The 22,986-nt window shown below is 40.4% G+C and overlaps 3 protein-coding genes across 4 annotated transcripts; all 3 read right to left on the bottom strand.

The window, feature by feature from the left end:
• Nucleotides 1-178: 178 nt before the first annotated feature.
• Nucleotides 179-3,792, bottom strand: klhl40b (kelch-like family member 40b). Its single transcript, XM_079233889.1, has 6 exons — nt 2,541-3,792; nt 1,932-2,092; nt 1,740-1,847; nt 1,398-1,583; nt 858-1,007; nt 179-538 (listed from the first exon to the last, which is right to left on the bottom strand). Exons 1-6 carry the CDS (start codon nt 3,660-3,662, stop codon nt 427-429), a joined length of 1,839 nt encoding a protein of 612 aa, XP_079090015.1. The 5' UTR covers nt 3,663-3,792; the 3' UTR covers nt 179-426.
• A 952-nt stretch (nt 3,793-4,744) lies between these two features.
• hhatlb (hedgehog acyltransferase like, b) lies at nt 4,745-11,893 on the bottom strand. 2 transcript variants are annotated; one of them, XM_079233956.1, is made up of 12 exons: nt 11,734-11,893; nt 10,723-10,860; nt 9,185-9,252; nt 8,983-9,096; nt 7,630-7,824; nt 7,325-7,534; nt 6,265-6,436; nt 5,991-6,135; nt 5,871-5,906; nt 5,596-5,797; nt 5,370-5,511; nt 4,745-5,285 (listed from the first exon to the last, which is right to left on the bottom strand). In XM_079233956.1, the coding sequence occupies exons 2-12, from the start codon at nt 10,826-10,828 to the stop codon at nt 5,083-5,085; spliced, it is 1,593 nt and encodes a 530-aa protein (XP_079090082.1). In that variant the 5' UTR covers nt 10,829-10,860; nt 11,734-11,893; the 3' UTR covers nt 4,745-5,082. The 2 variants fall into 2 exon arrangements, with proteins under 2 accessions (XP_079090082.1, XP_079090083.1); XM_079233957.1 differs by lacking the exons at nt 10,723-10,860; nt 11,734-11,893 and having other exon boundaries at nt 7,630-7,819; nt 9,185-9,238.
• A 2,706-nt stretch (nt 11,894-14,599) lies between these two features.
• Nucleotides 14,600-21,942, bottom strand: LOC306750872 (glycine--tRNA ligase-like). Its single transcript, XM_079234349.1, has 17 exons — nt 21,858-21,942; nt 21,111-21,212; nt 20,651-20,753; nt 20,389-20,530; nt 20,206-20,294; nt 19,682-19,758; nt 19,394-19,539; nt 19,162-19,311; nt 18,921-19,083; nt 18,237-18,401; nt 18,033-18,150; nt 16,914-17,055; nt 16,710-16,795; nt 16,508-16,617; nt 16,332-16,425; nt 15,684-15,874; nt 14,600-15,579 (listed from the first exon to the last, which is right to left on the bottom strand). The coding sequence occupies exons 1-17, from the start codon at nt 21,900-21,902 to the stop codon at nt 15,466-15,468; spliced, it is 2,037 nt and encodes a 678-aa protein (XP_079090475.1). The 5' UTR covers nt 21,903-21,942; the 3' UTR covers nt 14,600-15,465.
• Nucleotides 21,943-22,986: the final 1,044 nt, after the last annotated feature.

The following is a 22,986-nucleotide window of genomic DNA, read 5'->3' as shown; positions in this document are numbered from 1 at the left end:
GTAATTAAATCATTTCAATATTAAACAGTATAGATATATTATTGCAAAAGAAGATGTGTGCTGTGTTTTTGTTTCTGCACAGAGAAACTGAGATTGGCTGGAACATGATACAGTTAAAAACACAAAGTGCAAAAAATGCACTACTTCTTACTAACACATTTTCCATGATTGTCACATACGTATTTGATGTTAGATACTTACAGTTTATTCCATTACAGTGCAAAATGTGTCAACAGGCTACAGATTGTTTACAGTTTTACAATCTCAATCAGATTAAAATCACTCAAACACATATACAAATGGCTTCAATCCCAAAAGAAAATTGTGCATGAGCTAGAAGTACAATTGGCTACATAATCAGAACTACTATACTGTAGCAGATCATTGTGAGCAGATTTCTGTTAACAAGCAGGCACCAGAGTGGGTTTACATCTTGGTGAGACGCAGGGTGTTGAGGCGGACCCCCAGAATAGTGGCTCCTGAAGCGTACTGGATCTCTTTGAGGATCCCCTTCCACTTCATGTCAGTCTCATCAAACCTGAGGAGGTTAACAGATTCTAAGGTAAATCTTAGACACACACTGAAAAACTAGCACTCAACAGTGCTGGTAATGGTTTTATATATCATGGATCACAACACAAACATTTGGGCTAAATCAACAGCATAGAGAAAATGGTTCAAATGAATTATTGAAATGATTAGTGAGAATTCTTTTTTAATTTTTTTTTACTTTCTTAAAAGAGGTGGTCTAAAGGGCAATTTCATTGAATCATACCAAAAAGAAAAAATAATAAAAAAAACAGAAACCTATCAGGAGCTTAATGATTGACTGAATGAATTAGTCTGTTATGACTCACCTCCAGATGTCGTTCATCTCTTTGGGAATAATCTCTTCGCTGTCCTCCAAAGGCATCATGGCAAAACCTCCCACGGCATACAGCAAACCAGCCAAAGACACGAGGTTCAGAGAGCTACGCTCCTGGGGAAACACTACGAAGTCTGACCACCTGAAAAACACACACAGGCACACACGCACATACAGGCACAGTTCAGTAACAGTACACCTCTACAGGGCTCAAAAAGCGTCATTGGGAAATTTATATTTTTAAGCAAAATGTAACCTTTTTAAGTGTTATTCTTTGCAGAAAAAAAACAGCAGTTCTATTCAGTGAAAGCTATTTGAAAATGCATTAACCCAGTGAACCGAACAATATCTCTTCAGTGTGTTTTCCTCTTTCTGCAAAGTGCACAAACAAACAGCACAATACATCACATTTGTAATTTGAGGCTTCCTCAGGTAACTTAATGCCACATACAGTTTGCTGCCAGGCCAGTAACTGTATGTGGCACCCAAACCGACTGTTGCCAGCCTGACTCACTGATCTGGAGGAACTCACTTGTTCGTAGCGATGTCGTACACCTCTACAGAGTCCGTCAGCCCGGTGTCGGTGACTCCTGCCGCCACATATATGTTGTCTTTATGAACGGTGACTCCAAATAAAGAACGTGCAACCTTCATGGGCGCAAGCTCCTTCCACTCAAATTTCCTGGCATCATATGCACACATCTTCTTCAGACAGCTCCTTTTCACAAGAGAGACAAAGAACATAGTGTATGCGTCTTTACATGATTTCTATTCAGAAAGATATTCCTATTCCATGTGTTGCTGGATTAAAGAATAAAGCCTTCGTCGATGGATATCACATTTATTTATTTTTTTAATCCCACTTAATACTCACTTGCTGTCTCCCTTCCCTCCAATCACATAAACAACATCATTGTGGGATATGGTTGCATGTCCGTAGACCGGGTAAGGTAGTGGCTCTGATTCACCCCATTTAAATGAGCTGTAAAGGTGTAAATGAACTAGGATTCAGTCTGCAGAAGAGCAATCCGTTCAATGATTTACATTAACTTTGACTTGTACTCACTGTCTGTCATAGACCAACACTGAGTCCAGCGTGTGCTCCTGCTCCTTCAGTTCCCTCCCTCCCAAAACAAAGATGGAGTTCTCAGCCTCACCCAGCCCAAACAGGAAGCGGGGAGACGGGAGGGGAGGCATCCCCAGCCAATCAGCAGTGGCCGGGTCATACTGAGGTCACAAGAGGTCAAGCATTTGTGAATGGGGTTACGTTTAGACCACCTGAAGTAGACACTCTGCAGCACATGCAGACGGACACAAACACTGTAGGTAGATGTACTCTTAACGTCCCTTACTTTTTTCCACTTATCTAGTTGCATGAATGAGGCCGGAAAAATCATATTTTTCCACCTTCATTGAAGCTATACGACACTTACATTGAGTGAGATATTCAAACCCAAAGCTCCATGATTTTGTTTGGCTGCACTACTTCATCAAAACAAATACATTCTAGATGTCTTCTGCATCATTTTATCCACATTTTCCCAGAATTCACTGACATATTTGGTATCTTTGGGATTTTGGACCACTATTAGAATATAAAAGACAGTATTGTGGGTTTAAACAAAATGTCTTTTACTTTCTCTTCTCTCAAATCTGTATTTAGAGCCTCCCCTACCTGTAGGAAATAAGAGCACAGTGGATCTTCTTTGTTCTGTTCATCAAAGAATAATCCTCCTGCTACAAAGATCTGGTTCTCCTTGGTGACCAGGCTGGTGTGGTTCTTGGGAACCTGTGTGGAAAGTGATGCAACGAAGCAGTCGTTTCCAGCTGGGTCGTAGGCCACAGCACCTGCCTCATTCACCAACAGTATCAAGTTCCTGACAAACATGCCAAATCGCAGGGTATCATTCAGGATGCCTGGTAGAAGACCTTCCTCTTCCTCTTCCTCCTCTTTATCCCCATTTTTCTCTGCTTCTCCATCCTCTTTTTTGATTTTTTTAACCTCTGGCATTTTCCCGGCGTGAGCGTCCCTGATCAGCTGGAGTTTCTGCTGCAGCTCGGGGTTAAAGGAGATCAGTTTGTGTTTCTCCACTTTTTCCTTCAGGTAATCCTCGCTGACCAGACGCAAACGAACGCAATCCAGCAAACCTGACAGATCTTTCTCTCTGCTCTCAGTGTCCCGGGACATCCAGTTCATCAAAGCCTCGAACACTGCCTCCTCTGTCTCTACGTTCAGATTGTCGTTTGCTAAAATGGCTGCCAACTCGCTGGGTAAGAGCTGGAAGAACTCCTCATCTCTGGAGATGAGCTGAAAGCGCTCGCAGGCGTAGTTTCGGGCAGAGACTGCCAAGCGTGGACAGTCCAGCATCAGGCCGAGCCTGAAGATGGCCAGGCAGTTGCTGAGGCTCAGGCGCTTCTGTAGGAAAGACACACAAACAGTAAAAATGGAAGGGATCTGGTACACATTAGCCACTGCGAAGATGTCCTGGACGTTCTGCTCTGTCACGTTGATTTGGGAGGTGTACAGGTACTTGAGGATCAGACCCATGACGCCAGGTTCCACATCCTCCAAGACGATCTCTTTCTTTTTGCTCTCCTCCAGGTCAGACAGAAAGATGGAGCGGAAGTAAGAGCTGCAGGCGCACAGGACCAATCGGTGGCAGGGGAACTCCTTGTCTTTTATCTTCAGCACACAGTCAACCAGCTTGTCGTTCTCCAGCAGTTCGTAAAGGCCGTCCTGGAGCAACGTCTGCTGGTACATCCTGGGTTCGTCCATGGGGTCTAACGGCAGAGCCATCGTTCCTGGCGGGGTGAGTTTGAGGAGCCTTTTAGGGGCTTCAAATCAAACAAAATGAATCTTCTTTATCGCAGAATTTTCGTTTCTAGCTTTGAAAGAGGATTAAGGAGCACAGTCTGTCTGCTATTTGCAGCTGAACCCAGGGACGGCCCACTCCTTCAGCTGTCCTGAACCTTCAACTGAGCTCCAACTGGTCGGTTATTTATAGTCCGGGTGCTCGGTAGGGAGCTATGGGCTTCATTCTGGAACATGAAATGCAATATCCATGCTTCAATCCCCTGTCCCACCTCCAACCCCACCACCCAGGAACATCCACCCACTCACAAGACAGCTGACAGCATTGCTTCATGGGAAATATGTCCATCCTGAGTCACGGATGGATCTGGAGAAGATGGGTTAACAGGCTTCCCCCTCTGGGGTCCTGTGACTAAGTCATTATTACAATACTACCAACAATTATTTTCTATATATATTTTTACCAAAGCCAGATGTATTGTATTCCTTTGTGCCCAGACCTTCACTGTTGTCGAAAAACTCACCGTGCCATGTGTCGTCTTTTGTTTATTTTCTTGAATCCCACAGACATCGCTCTGCAGCCGGAAATACTCACCAGCTCACCAAATGTGTATTCATCCGCAGCTTAAAATAGTCTCCAGCAAAGATTTACTTTTGTTTTAGAGACGTTTGCAGACAGACTGTTGAAGGGAGTTATTAAGCCTTTTTCAAATGGCAATATGTATTCATTACAATGTTTTGGAGATATGTTTGTATATTAAACGTTTATATTCAAGACATTTTAGACATACATTAGCTGTTTGAAAAAGTATCACTTGTTTGATGTCAGTAAATATCTTTTATCACATGTTAAGGTGTGACCAGAGCTTAAAGTGTTTCCAGTGTGGAGACATCAAACCGAAATAAAGCTGCCAACTGCTGATGTTACGCTACAGAAATACTTCACAAGACTAATGACTCAAGACTCAACACTGACTCACATACTGTAAAAAAGCACCCTTCTCTCATTCATATTTAAACAGCTCCATCAGAAGGGAAACTCTCCATACAGAAACAACATATTTGAACACATCTTTTATTGGTTTATTTTTTGCATTGATGACAAAGGTTTCAGAAAAAATTGAATAATTCAGTTTTCACACACAGTGTTGTTACACTTATTGTTGTTCATTTTAAGTGGCTACTGTATACTATGATATCATATTTCAGTAAGTGTCTTTCTTTTTCTTCCCCTTTTGGGTGCAAACACAGTTAAATGATGGTAAACGTATTTACAATTAATACTGTTTTCTACATCAGAAGTAACAGAGTATCAATGTACAATTAATGGTTTAAAAATGTAGACTGGCGATCATACTCTTGGATTTTGACATAATTTTGTATTAGTGAAGTCAGCATCAAACATCTACTCTGCTTTTTCTTTGCTGGGATCTGCAACTGGTTGAGCAGCAGTGGGTGCAGCTGCAGTGGTGGCGGCGCTTTGAGGAGGAGGAGCAGGAGGAAGAGGATCGGGATCATCAATCAGGGCCTGCCTCCTCTCTCTCTCCTTAATCACTTGAATTAGACAGTAGGTCACAAACATGACGATGATGGTGGTTATAGGGAAGCCTGGGAAAGTGAACAACAACAAAAACGGGTTAATAGAGTTGAGCCAAATTTCATACCCTCTTTAAATAAAAAAAATAAAATCACCTTTAAGAAGCAGCCGCTTTGCGACCAACTTGGCAAAATCCAAACTGTTCAAGGCCAAGATGTTGTACAACACAATGCACCAGAAATTAAAAGTATTGAAGATGGCTCTGATCCGGCGGGATGTGGCTTCTGGCATAGCCATCTGTAAATAAAACATGAATGAACAAAAAAGCATTCTGTGTCAGAATCCCAACAGACATCTAAAATCCAACCTCGGCTTACAAACCTCAACCGAAGCAAAAGGCTCCATGGAGAAGAACTTAGCGGTCCACAGCTCAAAGTTGAGGCCGAAACAGTTAAAAAAAGCCCAGATCAGCACCGCCTGGCAGGGTCCCAGCCACAGGATGGTGACGCCGAAGGTGCACAGTGTCGCCACAAGCTCCTCCACCACGTTCTCGTGTTTTCCACCCAGGTAATCGTACACATACCTGTGGATAATCAGCATCAAAACCTCTAAATGTGTCAATCTATAATACTTTAAAATAAATGCATTGATCTCACTTGCACAGCCACTCGTTGATCCCTCTGTCAAAATGACTGTGAAAGACAAAAAAAAGTGTTTAGATTTACCGATTTGTATAGTATAATGAGCCAAATGTGAGCTGTTTAAACTCAACGCACGTTTCAGCAAACACGTAGAGCATCGTGATGCATTTCGGTGGCTTAGGAGGGTCCAGATGATCCAGTTTGGACACAGTGTTGATGACTCCAAACATGACAGCGGCTTTTACCCAGTCATACACCAGGTTAAAGTAAGCTAGCCCCACTGGAAACAAGGCAATTATTAGCTATGCAGTCAGAGTATTGTCACACACAAACAGCAAGGAAGTGTGCTCTGGTTAACATGCCACAGCATTAAGTCAAATTGTTACATTTCGGGGGTTGTGTCACAGACCTAGAGCCCAGTCAGAGGCATGCTTCAGCAGCTTCAGGTCGTTGGGGATGGTGAGGATGTACAGGAAATGGAAGAGGACGTCCACTACAATGATGACTCCCAGGTGACTTAGGCCCTGCAGACTGATGTTCCACATCTCCCACTCTTTCCTGGTCAGGTCTGACTTGTTGGCCTGCAGGGGGAAGCAAACACGTGTCATAGAGCCAGAGACCTCCACGCCGCTCTGCTCCAGCTCAGCAAAGGCATCCTCTGGGATCGAGGCTCCCCAGTAACCTCCCTCACATGGATATTCATGTTTTCAGATGTTTCTCTGATATTGATTATTTCTTTTTTTAAATGTGAGTTATTGTAAGGTTTTACTTCTTCAACAAATTAAAATAAAATCGAGAAAAAGAGTTACTCTTTGATTGGTCTGGTCTTAACCCTTGACTAATGCAAGCATATATTATTGTATTCTAAGGCAACAAATCAAAAAGGTTGGGAACCACTGCTCTTATAGAATCGAGGGCACTAAATGAACAAGGTCCCACAATGCCTGAGCTGCTGGATTACTGGGAATACTATAAAAACAACTAATTTATCTTATAATGAAGAAGCAAAAAAGGAAACAGACTTCTCCCCCTTTCGGTGACTTTTGTATTATGTGATAAAGCATTTATGTGAGTTTTTGACCTGTGTTATTTCATGTGTTTTGTTATACCCACATTATACCTTACTCATAGTATTTTACATTACAGTTGTCGCTATAGAGATTTAATATCGCCCTTGTTTTTTGCCTGTATATATGTGAGTTAGTTTCAGTTCAGGTTTGCAATAATTTTTACTGCCATGTCTTGTAAGAGGTCTCTTGATGTGGGCGGTTTTAACAGGCCATGTGACACATGTCACATGACCTCTTGATGAGGTTTAACTTAAACGCCTGTCTTCATTGCACTTCATAGCATGATGAAGACTGTTTGAGTTGAAGACTGGTGATTATCCGTGTATTGGTTTTTAACTTACAATCAAAGTGCCTCAAATGCTTTTTTCAGACTGCCAGCCATGGACTTCATTCACTTACCTGAATATAAAACTTATCAAAGGTCATGATGGGCCCGAAATAGAAGAAGGGGAGGTAGAAGTTGTACTTGAGCAGCTCCAGGATGCTGTAGTTTCCATCCTTCCTCTCGCAGTTCTCCAGAGCAAAGCTCATACAGCGCATGATTGTAAACCCACAACCTCCATAGAAGAGAACGTGACGCAGCTCAAAGTCACCCTCCACAAAGCCTGCCTATACATGGAGGAGAAACATCAGAAATAAAGCAGGAAACCATTAACATGAAATACAGTTTGTAATGTAGCTTCTGTTAAGTGCCAGTAGTTTACCTGCCAGGACACGAAGGGTTCACACTTGAATGTGGCGAGGGTGCAAAGACCGGTGACGAAGCACAGCCAGCGGATTTTCACCAAGGAGATGCTGTAGAGCAGAATGCAGTGGGACAGGATGAGGGTGACGTAGGTCCAGCCCATACTGGTCCACACGGCCAGGAGCCCATACGCCATGTACACCAGGGACCTGTGCTGTGGGACAGAAATGTAGCGTCACCACTGGTGATGAGTAACTAAGTACATTTACTCAAGTACTGTACTTAAGTACACATTCAAGGTAATTGTACTTTACTTTAGTATTTACAATTCGTGCTACTCTATACTTGTGCTTCTCTGAGGCAAATATTGTAACTTTTAATCCAGCACTTGTTCTTATCCTGCTTGTTCAATAAAAACCACGTATCGCCAAATCTGGGGATTTAGACTTTTTTCTTGTGATAAATTGAAAGATTCTTAAAATGAGTACAGAAGATCCTAAATAAAAAAGCTAAATAAACTTTTAAAAAACAAACAATGCTACAAAAATATATGATGATCTTAATAAATATGAAGCATTGTGTATATACTGTATATATAATAGTAAAACACTGACCAGGAACATTTTACTGCAGGACTACTTTTACTTTTGATACTTTAAGTTTTCCTGATACAAGTTTTCAGACGAGTATTTTCACACTACACTACTATTAGTACTTTTACTTAAATAAAGGATCCAAATACTTCTTCCACTATCTAGTTGCATTAATGACACAGTTAAGCAGTAAACGCTAGACACCAAAATAAAAATATTAATATTTTCTCTAAAACTCAATCTAATGATGTAGCTTCTGTCTTGCTTTAGATTTATAAACTGTAAATGTAAATTGCTCCACAAAGCAGCAGATAATAACCTCTCTTTACAGTCAATTGATAAGTAAGAAACTCTAATTTACTCTACCATCTGATAGAAAATGTCCACTCATCAAGAATAAGTTCACACAAAGCAATAGATATTAGAACATCTCCACTTATGGATTGACTTTCACGATAAGACTCTGCAGTGTTGTTAACCAAAACAAACAGCCATAATATAGAGCTACGTTTCTATTTCTATTCTTTCCACCTGGTCCAAGTCATCATCTGCTGCTCAGCTAATGATATAAAAAGCAACTGTGCAATGTTGTAAAAATAAATTGTGACAAAGAGGATTTCAAATGTCACCCAGTATTCTTTATACAGCAACACAGTGAGAGGTCAAGTTGAGTGTCCCCTTCACCTCATTTCAAAGCGGCTCATTTGCTCGGATCATTAAACCCAAGAGAATACACTTTCCTTTAATCACTTAATCAATTAGTCAGTCAGGAGAAGCACCTGTGGAGCCAACATGGAGCAGATCTTAGCGAACAGCACATGGCCAGAGAGGGCAAACAGGATATGCGCTCTGAAGGTGGAAAACCACATCATCCACTCAAAATCAGCCGTATCCTGAAGTTCAATGAAAAAAATTAAAAGTTAGAAACATATTTACATCAATGGCAAATGGCTTGATTAACTATCAACTATGTTGTCTCACCATTTTCCTCCCAAAGTAGTACCATCCTGGCCTCACGCTGGGTTTGAACGTTTTTCTGTTTGCACTGGCTGAAAGTAGGGAGAGAAAAAAAATCTATTGTGAATTTTACAAATTTAAAGAAATTATTACATTTGAAGAAATTGCATCAATACATATATCATATATTTTCTTTCTGTATTAAAACTGTCTTGTCCTTGAATGCAGAAGTTAAACTTTTGTTCCAAGTGAACACAAGTCCCCTTTTCCTCTTGTGCTCTGTGGTATTAATACCGACACCTGATCTCCTCTGCGTGGTCTGCATAGCTCCAACTCTTCACCCTCACACAGTGACACTGTACTGCAAGTATACTGTATACTGCACATTGTGTTGTCTGTACCGCTCTACACAAAGCTAAACTCATGCCTCAACATCAGGTTTACTGTCTAGACTAATTTCTTGAGGAAACAAAGGCACTGATTTCTTTAAAATATGTTTTTTTTGTTTGCACATCTGCATAGGAGTATGTGTGTAAAGGTGAAAAGTAACTAATTACAAGTTATCTTATTTGAGCAGCCTTTTGTATATAATTGGTTCGCACTCATACAGTTGTTGCACTTGTCTACCCTTTGGAGAAGTTACACTCAGCATAATCATTGAAGTGTATTTTTCTGTGTCATTATCTGTAATTTTCACATCTTTAAAACATGACTCATTATATTGTAACACTATTTTATGTTCCATCGGCCTTTTACACAGACGACATTAGTCACAGTAGGAAAAACAGAGTTATCGTTAATGTTCATATAGTAACACCTGTAATTGTCTTACTCTAGCAAGTCAAAATGTGCTGTGAAAAAGGCCTCTAGTGTGCACTTTTAAGGGCACTACAGGGAGCATAAATTGCACACTTAGAATTTGTACACTCAGATGAAATTGTATTAAATTGTATTAAATGTAATGAATTATTAAAATGGTAGGAGTCTAATTTTCTGTACAGGCTACATGGAGTTTGGTGACATAGACGTGCCATACTTATATTTGAGCAAAGGTCTGCTCAGCCTAATTCATTGAAAACACGTGTATGAAACATCACTTCTGTGGTCATTTTTTTACCCAATCCACGACCTTTTACCAAACTTAAGAAGTTTTGTTTACTATTGTTTCCTGTGAAGACAGGAGTTTATTTTGAAAAGACTGTATGCATGTAACGAGTGGAAAGTGACACATGGTGCTGGACTTTCAGAAGAAACTGTGAGAAAAACGAGGAGTAACTTTTCATACGGTATCATATGAACCGCTGTATGAGGATATGTTGATCAATTCACAATGATTCATTGTTGGTTTGTGTTTTTTCTTGGATTAACAATAAGAAAATATAGAATATCACCAGACTTATCCTTTTTTAAGTAGTTTTCCAAAGATTTTATTTTGCACTTTTAGTAGATGTCCACGCAGGCGATTGTGTTCATGTCAAACGGAGTCAGAGTCGCATTCATCAGCAGACTACTTCACAAGAGTGATACTCTGCATGTGTTTGTGTGCACTGTCTCATACTCACAACTGGACAGGTCAAAGATCCAGCTGGAGGCCCAGAACATGGCCAGACAAAGCACCGTGTTGTAGAAATAGATCTCATATTTGGGAAGTGCAGCTTTGATCCCCATGGTGACACAGACGGAAAGATCTCCGGAGGCTCCTGAACACACCGACATCAGACCAGTCAACACTTACATAATTTTAGCTTCACCTGGAACCATGCATAACTTTACAAGCTTATTGTACGTTTTATATGTAAAATATATTTTCTGCAAACAAACTAGTTGCTATCTTTGTCAAATAAACGCAGTAAGTAAAGGGTACAATATTTCCATCATGGTATTTAATGGAGAAGAATAAAATGGAAAAAGTTCAATAAAATAGTATTCAGCACTGTAAAGGATTTGTACACTTCTGCTACTTCTTCATGCTATGCCAAATATAAATATGATTATCATGCTTTATTCTGTGTCAAACATATCAAAAATATCCCTGAAAGCTGAACAATAAATAAACCCTAAAACCCTTAAAAGGAAGAGATTTCAAACACATTCAACTCATGTAATGTGTCACACAAAGATGCTTTTAAACAAATTATTAAAAAAACACACCCAAAAGCCCATGTTCAACCTGTGTCAAAGAAATGTAAAATAATGCAATAACATGAATTTATACATTTTAACTTGCTAGTGATTATCAGGTAAAATAAACAGTGAAGGGCAAACGTTCCACTGATGAACTCAGAGACATTAACAAAGTAGCCTCCAGTTGTCTTCTATTTTTAACCAAACAACTTCCCTCGAATGAAGTTCTTCGTTACGTTATTTTCCATCATAACGCTGTATTGCTTTATAATGCAGAAAACACATACAAAATCGATAACATTACCCGCACTTGTATGTATCTGTATAAATATATATATATATTTTCTCTCTCTATTAAAGCCTGTTTTCTCTTCACATTGTCTGCTGTTTAAATGCCACACGGTCACGCTATTCAGTTTGTCCTCCGCAGCACCTGTTGTGATACTGACCTTGAACACAGCAGTCGCGGCCCGAAGGAGTTGCTATAACAACGCACTTGCCCAAATTGTTTAAGAGAGAAAAAAAAGCAGATTACAATATTATATTACAAACAAACAAAAAAAGCATCTCAGAAAATGTAAACTATCACATCCGCTCAGGGAGGGCTGCGGGTCCCTCTGACTCCCTGAGAGGGAGCTGCCACCGGTGAAAGGTGACAAGATGTATTTATACTTTGACCACTGACACAGAGGGGGCGGGACATGAGGGCTGCAGACACACTGTAAGACACAACATTAAGAGTATATAAGTTATATTATCTTTGCATGTTTTATATTCATATTTGGTATAACACTCTGTGTCCTTTTGAACCTGAAACATACGTGTCATTTACTAAGAAATGGTTATTGCTTCCTCTTGTTACCTTTGTGTAGGGTGCAGACTCTGCAGTAAACAGAAACTTGTGGTTGAGACAGCTCGTCTCACTTAGAAACGATTCGTATCGAAACTGTCAAAGGCCACCTGCGTACGCCGCATGTAGGAGATAGCTCGTTGCTGTGTATATGAAGAAGCTTGTGTGATACAATACTTCGAAGCACTTACCACAGACTGCTGAACATACCGCTGTTGTAACCCCTTCCCTTACAGCTGTAACCAGGTAGATAATTTGAGTCCCTAATATTTTAATTGTTTTATTTTATAATTGTGATGTAACCAGACTGCTAATTTAAGTATTTAATGTAATTCTAGTCTTATGTATTTCTGGTTGTTAAACAAGTGTCAATCGCAGCAGTTTTACCTAGATATGCTTCTCATTGGTTATTTCGGGAAATGCGGACTCACGATTGGGGAAAGGAAAATAAGTCCCACCCTCCTACCAGGAAGAAGAATTGATGTTACCGAGCGAGAAAATATCGAGCGCTAATTGTTTTAAAAATTAGTTCAGCCGACCCAAGTATTAACGGGTAAAATCGTAAAAAGAGACGCAGTGTGTGCGTTGTCCGACTGCACTTCTGCGACGGGAGAGAGGTCATTCAGAGACCTTTTCGCCAGGAGTTTACAACTGTTGGCAGCGTCCTGGCTAGGTTTTTTGAGTATAGACTTTCTGCTGTCCTGATGTCAATGGGGAGCTCCTTCCACCATTGAGGAGCCAGGACAGCAAATAGTCGTGACTTTGTCGAGTGTTTAGCTCGCAGTGACGGAGCTACACGCCGATTGGCAGAAGCCAAGCGGAATGAACGAGCTGGGGTGTGAGGTTTTATCATGTCCTGGATGTAGATTGGACCCGATCTGTTCGCAGCACGGTACGCAAGTACCAATGTTTTGAAGCGGATGCGGGCGACCACCAGTGAAGGGCGCGGAGGAGCGGAGTGGTGTGGGTGAATTTCGGGAGGTTAAAGACCAGTCGAGCTGCTGCATTCTGGATGAGCTGTAAAGGTCAAATGGCATTAGCAGGTAGACCTGCCAGGAGGGAGTTACAGCAGTCAAGGCGCGAGATGATCAGAGCCTGGACGAGAACCTGTGCCGCCTTCTGAGTGAGAAGGGAACATCCTCCTGATGTTGTACAGCATGTACCTACAGGAACGTGTTGTTGCGGTAATGTTGGCAGTCAGGGAGAGTTGACTGTCGAGTGTCACACCGAGGTTCCTGGCAGTCGGCGTCGGGACCAGGAACCTCGTAGTTGTTTGTGTGTAGTTGTTTGTGTGACTTAGGTAAGGTAAGGATATTGTCATTGATATTGATATTGTTATGGATATTGTCATTGTAAAAACATACAACGAAATTAAGTTGGCGACTCATCAGTCAGTACAGCAGTAACAGGTCAAAACATGTATAAAAACATTAAGACAGGACATTCTAATTTAAAACAAGACATTTAAAAATAAATAAAACATGAAACACAGGCATCAATGGCTTAAAAGGACATAATTGAGAAACTGACCTCTTCACCTGTGCCGATCCAAGGTTGCCATACTTCCTTCATACAGACGCCAGCACCGTAGGAGTGGGATTGGCTTTGTACCAGGAACAGGGTGGACAAACCTGTGTGATTGCATATGCAAGTCGAGGCTTGTCCCTCAGTGAATCCAGATATTCCAGATAATCCAGATATTCCAGATAGCTTTCAGTTATCGGGCTCCTTTTCTGTGGAATCAGCTTCCACTTTCAGTCCGGGGGGCAGGCACGGTCACCTCATTTAAGAGTAGACTTAAGACTTTCCTCTTTGATAGCGCTTATAGATAGGGCTGTTTCAGGCTTATAGTTAGGGCTGGCTCAGGTTTGCCCTGGTCCAGCCCCTAGATATGCTGCTATAGGCCTAGACTGCTGGGGGACATCTTAGGATACACTGAGCTCCTCCTCTCCTTCTCTTCCTCTTTCGCTCCTCCTCTCCTCCTCTCCTCTTTACCTCTTCTTTCTCTCTTTATGAATAATTGATTGTCTCCTCAATGCATATTACTAACTCTACTTTCTTTTTCCATGGATTCGTGGGGAGGACCGGGGTCCTCCCCCCTGGCCCTGCTGATGTAACCATAATTTGAGTCCCTAATATTTTTATTTATTTTATTTTATAATTGTGATGTAACCAGACTGCTAATTTGAGTGAGCAAGCGCTAATTGTTTAAAAAATGTGTTCAGCCGACCCAAGTAATAATGGGTAAAACTGTTCTGTGACGGGATTTTACTTGAAAATGTTTTTTTTTTCTATTTTCAATATAATCTTTGAAATCTTTCAGTGGCTCCATTTCCTTTGTGTGTCGATTCTTATCTTCTAACCTCACCCAACAAACCTAGACCTTGGCCCAATAATAATTTGAATATCTTGCGGACACTAAGTGGATTACACAAGCAATAAAACAGACAAAGACAAACTTGATTCTCAAAGACTTTTATTACATTGGTGAAGGAAAACTCTCTTCTTGCCGTAGAAATCTTCCACAATAAGGTTAATCTATAAACCCACTTACTGCAAAGACACTAGCTCTATTAATAGGGTGTCTTCATTATGATAAATCACATGTAGCACTGGAGCACTATATATACATTATAGCACCCATACATTAATTAGCATTACTATGTATTTGTTGCATTGGGGGAGTACAAAATGTGAAATAACTTTACATCTTCAAAGTAAAAGCCCTCTTGTCTCTTTTCTCTTGCTGGGTTGTTCCTGGTAGCCAGATCTGTTTTGGGAGGTTCTAAGCCTGTTGCAATTTTGAGCTGTGCCAATGAACTGAAACAACACACAGTGCCGTCTAGTGACGGCAACACAAAATACAGCTCAGTGAGAAGCAGTGGCGTCACAGCTGGAAACATACATAAACCCCCCAAAAAGAAAAGAATGTATGCAATATGTGGTTTATTAGAAAAGTTTCACAAATGCATACAGTATCAAATAAATGTATGAAAGTCAGGTGCATAACTGGCAGTATGTCTGTTTTCTGCTTTCAAAGTATCAGTGCTAAACATCCATTGGGAGATTTTGCCCAAGAAACAATAATACTGATAGAAAATGAGAGCCACAGAGGACGTGATAACCCAGTAGCATGTTAGTAACTGGTGGAGCTTTCCTCCAGTCTATGTGACACGGTCTAATCTTCAGATCCTGCTGTATACTTTATATGCATGTCTGACCACAGTACATCTCCCAATGAGAGAACATTTTCCCTGTACGAAGAATGATAAAAGTTTTTGGTAAAAAAAAAGACTTTGGTAAAATAAGCAGTAGAGGAGTCCTTGTTTGGCTACTCCTTCTTGCTGGTTTCTTGTCCTTCAAAGACAGGGTACTTTTTCTCCACCTCAGCCCATGTCAAGGTGCCGTTAGCCAGATCTTGAACCATCCCTGGCAACTCAGTGACCTGCAATATAATTTTGTACATTAGCACAAAACAAATCTACAAATATGATGATGTGCGCGCCTTATATTCTGTCGATTAAAGCTCAAGTTATTGGATTGTTCTACCTCTGCCCTGATTTGCTTCATGGAGTCGCGGTCTCTCAGCGTAGCTGTGTGAGGCGTCTTGTTCACCGTGTCAAAGTCGATGGTGACGCCAAATGCCACTCCGATCTCGTCGGAGCGGGCGTAACGACGCCCGATGGATCCTGAGGAGTCGTCCACTTTGTGGGACACGCCGTTTTTAGTCATCGCCTCGGCTTAAAGGAGAAAGACAAATATGAGTAATCAGTCTGAACAGATACGCTTCAGAAACACTTCAAGTAAAAGTGTTCACATTTAAGGAAATATGCTTATTTGAGTTAGATGGGAAGATCGACACCAAGCCTGCAGCCAGTTAACTGCATAAAAACTAGCATAAAAACTGGAGCAATTAACCCCGCCCATACACAACACGTTAATTAGTGAGCTTAAGGAGTGTTGGTTGGTAGATTTGACAGTACAAGGCGAGCTGCTTCCATCTTTTTCCAGTCTTTCTGCTAAGCTAAGATAATTATCTCCAACTTCATATTCAACCCACAAACGTGAGAGTTTAGTCGATCTTCTAATCTAACTCTCGACATTAAAGCAAAATATGGGAATTTCCCAAAATGTCAAGCCATTCTTATTTTACTTCATAAAGCTGAATTGAAATCAGAAATGTTGTATGACACTCACATAACTGGTGGACAAATGGTGTGAACTCCTGGTTTTGGCTCAAAGGAAGGATGGAACATTTGTAAGGAGCGACGGTGGCAGGGAAGCTGAAATACTGGAGAGATAATACGTAATTTAATCGAAACAATCACATGATTCTCACTCAGATATCGTTCCTTACTTTGAAGCATTCTTACCGTCCTCTGTTCATCCCCCTGCCGGATGCGGAACGAGTGCTCGAAGATGGAGTGCATGATTCTGCCGATGCCAAAGGACGGCTCGATTACATTGGGAACAATCTCCTCCACTGTGGGAAAATAGAGACGGTTGATTTCCCACGTGAACAAACTCCCTGTTCTGCTCCACAGACCTGAGAGCCGGTTTGGTGTCGCCTCTTACCGTGCAGAGTTTTCTGGAACCTTTTTACACTGACCATGTCTTTGGTCAGTTTAAATGTTCGGCCTTGTGTCTCGACGCTGAACTCCCTACAGACATAAACATCTTAAAATAAACGTACAGTCTATAACGCACACAAACACATGATTCTCATGAATAAACCTACAGAAATAGACTTCAGCAGCGATCACTGCAGTCAGAAATTACCCCTTTTCATTGAGAAGCTTCTCCTGATCACTGATGTAGCGTTCGTCACAAGCAGCCAGGTACTCCAGAACCAATTTGGCATCTTTCTTGAATGCCGTTCCTATGGCTCCCTTATTGGGCTCAAACTGGACGACGTTTACCACTTTGTGGGAAGAAGTTAAGGAGTCAAACAGAATAATCCATTTTGTAAGCAAAAGGAACAAATCAAGGTCAATTAGCTTAATATGGGAGGTAGAAAACAGCAGAAAAAGATAGTAAGGGAACCTGGAGTTCAGAATGTTTTATCACATTCATTCCAAAGATTACAAATTAATTTCCATGCTGAAGTACTAATAAAGTGTACACTTGAGTTGGCGGCCTAATCTTTTGTCAGTTGGTATGCAAGCAATGTTACTGTGTGTAGCAACAGGAAAATAAACACATTTTAAAACTTGAAAAAAGGCAAGAAAATAGATTTCCTTCTGTAAATGTTTGAAGACAATTACAAATACTCAATAAAACCTTCGAAAACAAATACATCAGCTCCTTATCCCTAATAGTATTCATTTCATTTAGGTTTAAAGCTAGGGTTGATAATCTTCTTCAAAAAAGCTTTTAATAAAGAGCTAAATTAAGTATGTGTGGCTGTTGCAGAACTGTTATAAGCCTGTCCAATCATTTCAGAATCAATCCATCATAAATAATAACGGCCCAAATGAAAGGGTTGGACGGCCTACCTGCCTGTCTTCACACAAATTGAGTGTCAACTCTTGCTTGTTTCTTAAGATTACTAATAGCTTTCACTAAATTTTCTCTTTTCAGCACATGGAGATCTAGTGTCAAAATCTGCACATACATCCTTCTGCACAGTGAAGCTCAAACATCCAAAGGTTGTGATCGTAAGCAGAACACATTTTTGAGAGATGACTTAAAAGATCCAGATTTGAAAACACTGCAGACTTTGGCGACCCCTGCTGGTAGCATCAGATAAGACACTGGACAAGGCAACGTTGCATTCTGCTGGTGTCCATTAATAACATGCTCCACAATGAGTGATTGTAGCATGCCTGTTTACGTAGAAATTGAAAGCATAGTACACACTGAAAAGAATATATGAATATATGGTTGGACAGGGAGAACAGAAGGATATGGGTTCTTTCAGGGGCTTTTCTGCCACTAGGGGCACCTTGGTGGCTTTGGAGTGACACGAGAGGTCATAGCAGGAGCGGTCAGCACAGCCCACGATCTCAATCCAGCCCTAAAAGAGAGAAAAACTAACTAGTCTTGACTTGTGTTCACAAACCTCTGAGTCTGTATATGTTAGTAAAAGAGGAAAAGCTTTACATAGGAGGTTTTGGACTCTGCGTCCCAGCAGTCACATGCGTAGTGAGCCATCTCGTTCTCCATGTGCTGACGGAAACGCACTTTATCTTTAGACAGGCCTGCTTTGATTAGATAGAGGTAGATTCGTCCAATGAAGTAACCCAACACTGAATTGTTGATCACTCCCTGCAGAAGAAGCAAAAAAGATGAATGAAAGTCATTATTACAACAAATTATCCTGTTAAACTATTCACTATCTATAATTAGATTAGTGAATAATAACACATTATGTTTGGACCTATTATCATCATCACAACATTGGTTTCATATCAGCAATTTTTTTATATGATATTAAATCAATCGGATTGACCACTTATTAGAAAATACAACTTTGTACAAGCAGTATCTCAGTACAGATGTAGTGAAATTCAATTAAGTTTAAACCTAATTTATTATAATTATAAAACCAAAAAGTATAAACTATATATAATTATGCATAAGAAAGACATGTATATGCCACATATTGTGACAATATTGAATACATGGGAGATGTAGAACAAAATCCTCTATTAACGACTATTAAATGAGCACTATGCATATTTGTCAGTGACTATCAGTAACAACATCCACATAAGACCCGGCCTGTTTTCAGCCATAAGAGTAAACACCCTATGCATAACAATAAGTCAATAAAATGAGTCCCACCTGCTCCACAGCGTCGCCCAGCCTCATGATGTGTGCAGACTGGCCGCTGGTCTGAGCCTTGGAGGAGAACAACAGGATGTCCAGGTCGGCCACGTTGGAGAACTTGGGGTGGATCTTCTCGTTTGGGTCCACAAAGTGCTCGATCTCAGCCATAGTGAACTCTCTGCAAGCGGGAGACGTTTACATCTCACTGTGTCGTTGTTAGAATTTGCAGTTGAATGACGAAGGAGTTTCTGACTACCTCACACGGATGAGTCCGGAGCGAGGAGAGATCTCGTTCCTGAAGGAGTTTCCAATCTGAGCGGCGCCAAAGGGAAGCTTTCCCTGGTTGAACTCCAGCAAGCGTTTGAAGTTTAGGAACATTCCCTGAGCGGTTTCAGGCCTCAGATAGCTAAACAGTTACACAATTAGTTGTTTAGTACAGTGAATGTGTATTTCTCTTGAGACATATGATGTGTTTTACTGATCCGTACCCGGGCATGTTCCCCGCTGGCCCGATGGACGTCTGAAACATCAGGTTGAAAGAGACGGGAGGAGTGAGGTCATTTCCTGTGGAGGGAGACTTGACGTTGTATTTCACAAAGAGCTCTGTCAGCTCCTGCTGGGTGTAGTTGTCCATCTAGAACAGAGAGAAAACCATTATAGGGTTGTTTTCCCAACAGTATGTGTGTATGTGTGTGTGTGTGTGTGTGTGTGTGTGTGTGTGTGTGTGTGTGTGTGTGTGTGTGTGTGTACAGAAGACGTGTTTGTTAAGAACTCACCTGAGTGATGATGTCCTCCATCTCAGTCACCTTCTCTGCAGAGCATTTCTCATCAGACATTAGTTTTTTCAAGTGAGCTGTGAGGGGGGAAAAAAACATCTCATTTAGCAGACGTTAGTGGTTCAATCAAATGTTGGCTTGAAAGAAGAGAATTCACACTTTGAATCACTCAAGTCCAACTTATCATGTTGTCAAATGAACAAAGCATAAAGCTGCCAGAAACCCAAGATATAAAAATTGACAGGCATCTTAACATTTGGCATAAGGCAGTGATAATTACTCAGTTATTGCTATAGACCAGTGCAAGGTTGTACAAAATATTGTTTTGCTTTTAATACCCACAATTACAGCCAAAAATACATTTAAGTTTGAGATGAATAGAGTTTGCACAGCTCCACTGGTAATCATCGGCTCTGAGAATGAAGTCTGACCTACGGTTCATCTTCCTCTTTTGCTCAGGGGATGATTAAACCAGGTGGAACTCATTTGAATCTCCTGAATGAATGATAGTCGGACAAAGTCACCTTTGAGGAGGTGATCGGCACGGTAACACTCTCCGTTCTTGGCGTCTTTTACCATGTAGTCAGCAAATTTATCCACATGTCCCGACGTCCTGAAAACAGGGTTAAGGACAAATCTAATACAAACTTCAATTTGCACATTTTTACTTTCGGTTTGTACATGTGTGAAAGTTTGTTGGCACCTACTTGAGGACAGGCTCAGGGGTCAGCATGGTGCAGTCGATCTCGAGGATCTGCTCCTCCTGGATGAAGTGCTGCCTCCACACCTGCAGGATGTTGTTCTTCAGGGCGCAGCCCACCGGGCCGAAGTCATACAGGCCGCTCACTCCTGAGAAACAGTCGATGATTAGTCTGTACGTTGGAAATTTTTTGGTTCAGTATGCATGCTCTGTCTGTACTAAACACAAAGAATGTTGCTGGGTGGTTTTGGTTCTCCTTTCTATTTTACCTCCATAGATGGCAAAGGCCTGATCGTAGAAGAATCTCCTCTTTAAGGTATCCTCCATCTTCACTCTGTCCACCGTGTCATCTTTGGGCTGCAAAGCCAGCTCCTACAAGTGAGGATTTAAAATAATAACATAAAAAAAAATCTGAATTACATGAAAAGCAAATATTCGTACACTCAAATGGAAAGTGGAACTAAAGAGGGGCAGGAAAAGATTAACCAGCGACTGACCTTTGTTTTAAGAATATCCTTCCTGGCTTTCTTAAATACCAGAATTACATGCCAAGTAAATATTACATAACTAAAATTGAAAGTGGAACCAAAGAGTGGAAGGAAAAGACTCGTATCTTTGTTTCAAGAATATCCTTCCTGGCTTTCTTAAATACCAGAATTGCATGCAAAGTAAATATCACATAACTAAAATGGAAAGTGGAACCAAAGAGTGATGGGAAACAATTCTGACCTTTGCTTCAAGAATCTTCTTCCGGGCTTTGAGCTCTGCAACAGCTCTGCTCAGCTCCTGCTCTTTTGCGCCTTTTTCCTTCAACTGATGCACCAAGTCACCCTGCAGGAAAATACCAAAGATTTGACCTAATTGTTACACAAAACCTTGGAGAACAATCTACCTTGCAATTGTTTTATAATTAAATGTGCTCTTACTGTATAGTAACACAAAACTTTATTCATTAATTCATACAGTTGCAAAATGTATGCTGTATTTAAAAAAAAAACATGTTGTTGGACAATAGTTAGTTTCTAGTTTTTTTTGTTATATTATAGATATGTTATAAAGTGCCAAACAATCCAAATTAATGGTTTGGAGCCCCAGTAACCAGCAATGTTAACTTTCACTTTAGTTTTCACGCCATGAGGCTACAATGTATTGATTGGAGAACATTCAATGTGACCTCTGTTGCAACAATGCAGTCAGTCAACGTGCACATTCTGCGCAGACATCATTTTACACTTGTTTTGACTCTGACAGGCATAGACTGTGAAACTATGTACAATGCTGCCAAGTTGCTAAAAAATAAAATCGGCGGTTTTATTTCTCTATGTAAAATAATCATTACACTCTAATAAACTCTCCAATCAACACTTCCAATCGGTGTAGTTGTCAGTGGATAAATCGCTCCATGTAAGTACTTGGACAGCCTCTAGTTTGGGTTGTTGCATGTTTATACCTGGTTAAATTGACAAAATATCTCACCTGTTCCCTCACAGCCTCCCTTAAAGGCGCCAGTATCTCTTCCATCTTGACACGTATAAAAGATCTCTGCAGCCTGCAGTCAGCTGTTGATCGGCTCTGGACTCAACTGTGTCCTCACTCACTTCCCTCTTCAGGCTTTCTCCAAGCCAGGGAAGAAAAACAAGGGGAGGGGCCTGTGCCTGAGCAGTCTGAAACAAGGGCTTTCTGTTGCATCATCCAGGAAGCTCAGACAACACGTATTGTATTCTGGTGTGTAATAAAGTAAGCAGATAGCACCTGTTCAACCTATCTATGGAGAGGTAACCTATATTTATAGTCTAGATTCCTAATTATTTCATGCATTTGGCACCCACAGTCTGGACCCAGAGCACCGATAAGTTGTTTGGACCCTTTTGACACTGACACTTTAAATTAAATAAAGTGATATTGTTCATACTGTCTTGGCTCGCTGGTTCCCCATTGACAGTATATCAACAGTGAACCACAGTAGTCGTAGACTGCATTCTAAATATATCTAATGATGAGCTTTATTTTATGATACTAATAAGGGAAACAAGAATGTAACATTCTGACCTTTGATCAATTCACCTCTTTTATTTCTATCAATGTTAGCTACACCCACCAAGTGTTAGTGTTCCAGTTAAACAGTTTATCTTTGAAATGTATCATGATATTTAATGTTTAATCTCAGGATGTTGTTACCATAGACTGTATATAGGAGAGGACAGTGGTGGCTGGTGGATTTTTTTTGGGGGGTAGAGCCAGCCAATCAATTTCAGCAAACATCCTAATATGATTCAATGCAAAAAAAAAAGGTATCAAAAACGCATTACTACTTTGCAGTTACATTTTTATCATGTATTCCAACACTGACATAATAAGGACATCTTATTCATACAATTCAGTATATTAATATACCGTATGTATATAAATATATATATCATAATATTCAGTATAATATGATATATAAATAACATATCATATAAATCAAATATACAATATAAATATACAATATATATATATAATATTCTGTATAATATGATATATAAATAACATATCATATAAATCATAAATATACAATATAAATATACAATATACATAGTCTAATAGAACAAGTTTATATTTTAAG

This window comes from Taurulus bubalis, assembly GCF_910589615.1.
Source record: "Taurulus bubalis genome assembly, chromosome: 18".
Lineage (NCBI taxonomy): Eukaryota > Metazoa > Chordata > Actinopteri > Perciformes > Cottidae > Taurulus > Taurulus bubalis.
This window is presented reverse-complemented; position numbering and strand designations above follow the sequence as displayed.

Coding starts and splice junctions, on each gene's coding strand:
- klhl40b (XM_079233889.1), bottom strand. CDS start 3,662: ATGGCTCTGCCGTTAGACCCCATGGACGAACCCAGGATGTACCAGCAG. Junction 2,093..2,540: donor TGTGCTCTTATTTCCTACAG/GTAGGGGAGGCT, acceptor TTGTGACCTCAG/TATGACCCGGCCACTGCTGA. Junction 539..857: donor GAGATGAACGACATCTGGAG/GTGAGTCATAAC, acceptor TAACCTCCTCAG/GTTTGATGAGACTGACATGA.
- hhatlb (XM_079233956.1), bottom strand. CDS start 10,828: ATGGGGATCAAAGCTGCACTTCCCAAATATGAGATCTATTTCTACAAC. Junction 9,253..10,722: donor GATCTTTGACCTGTCCAGTT/GTGAGTATGAGA, acceptor CCCTACTTTCAG/CCAGTGCAAACAGAAAAACG. Junction 5,798..5,870: donor ATCAACGAGTGGCTGTGCAA/GTGAGATCAATG, acceptor GATTATCCACAG/GTATGTGTACGATTACCTGG.
- LOC306750872 (XM_079234349.1), bottom strand. CDS start 21,902: ATGGAAGAGATACTGGCGCCTTTAAGGGAGGCTGTGAGGGAACAG. Junction 20,754..21,110: donor AGAAGATTCTTGAAGCAAAG/GTCAGAATTGTT, acceptor CCTCACTTGTAG/GAGCTGGCTTTGCAGCCCAA. Junction 19,759..20,205: donor TGCCGATCACCTCCTCAAAG/GTGACTTTGTCC, acceptor CCCCCCTCACAG/CTCACTTGAAAAAACTAATG.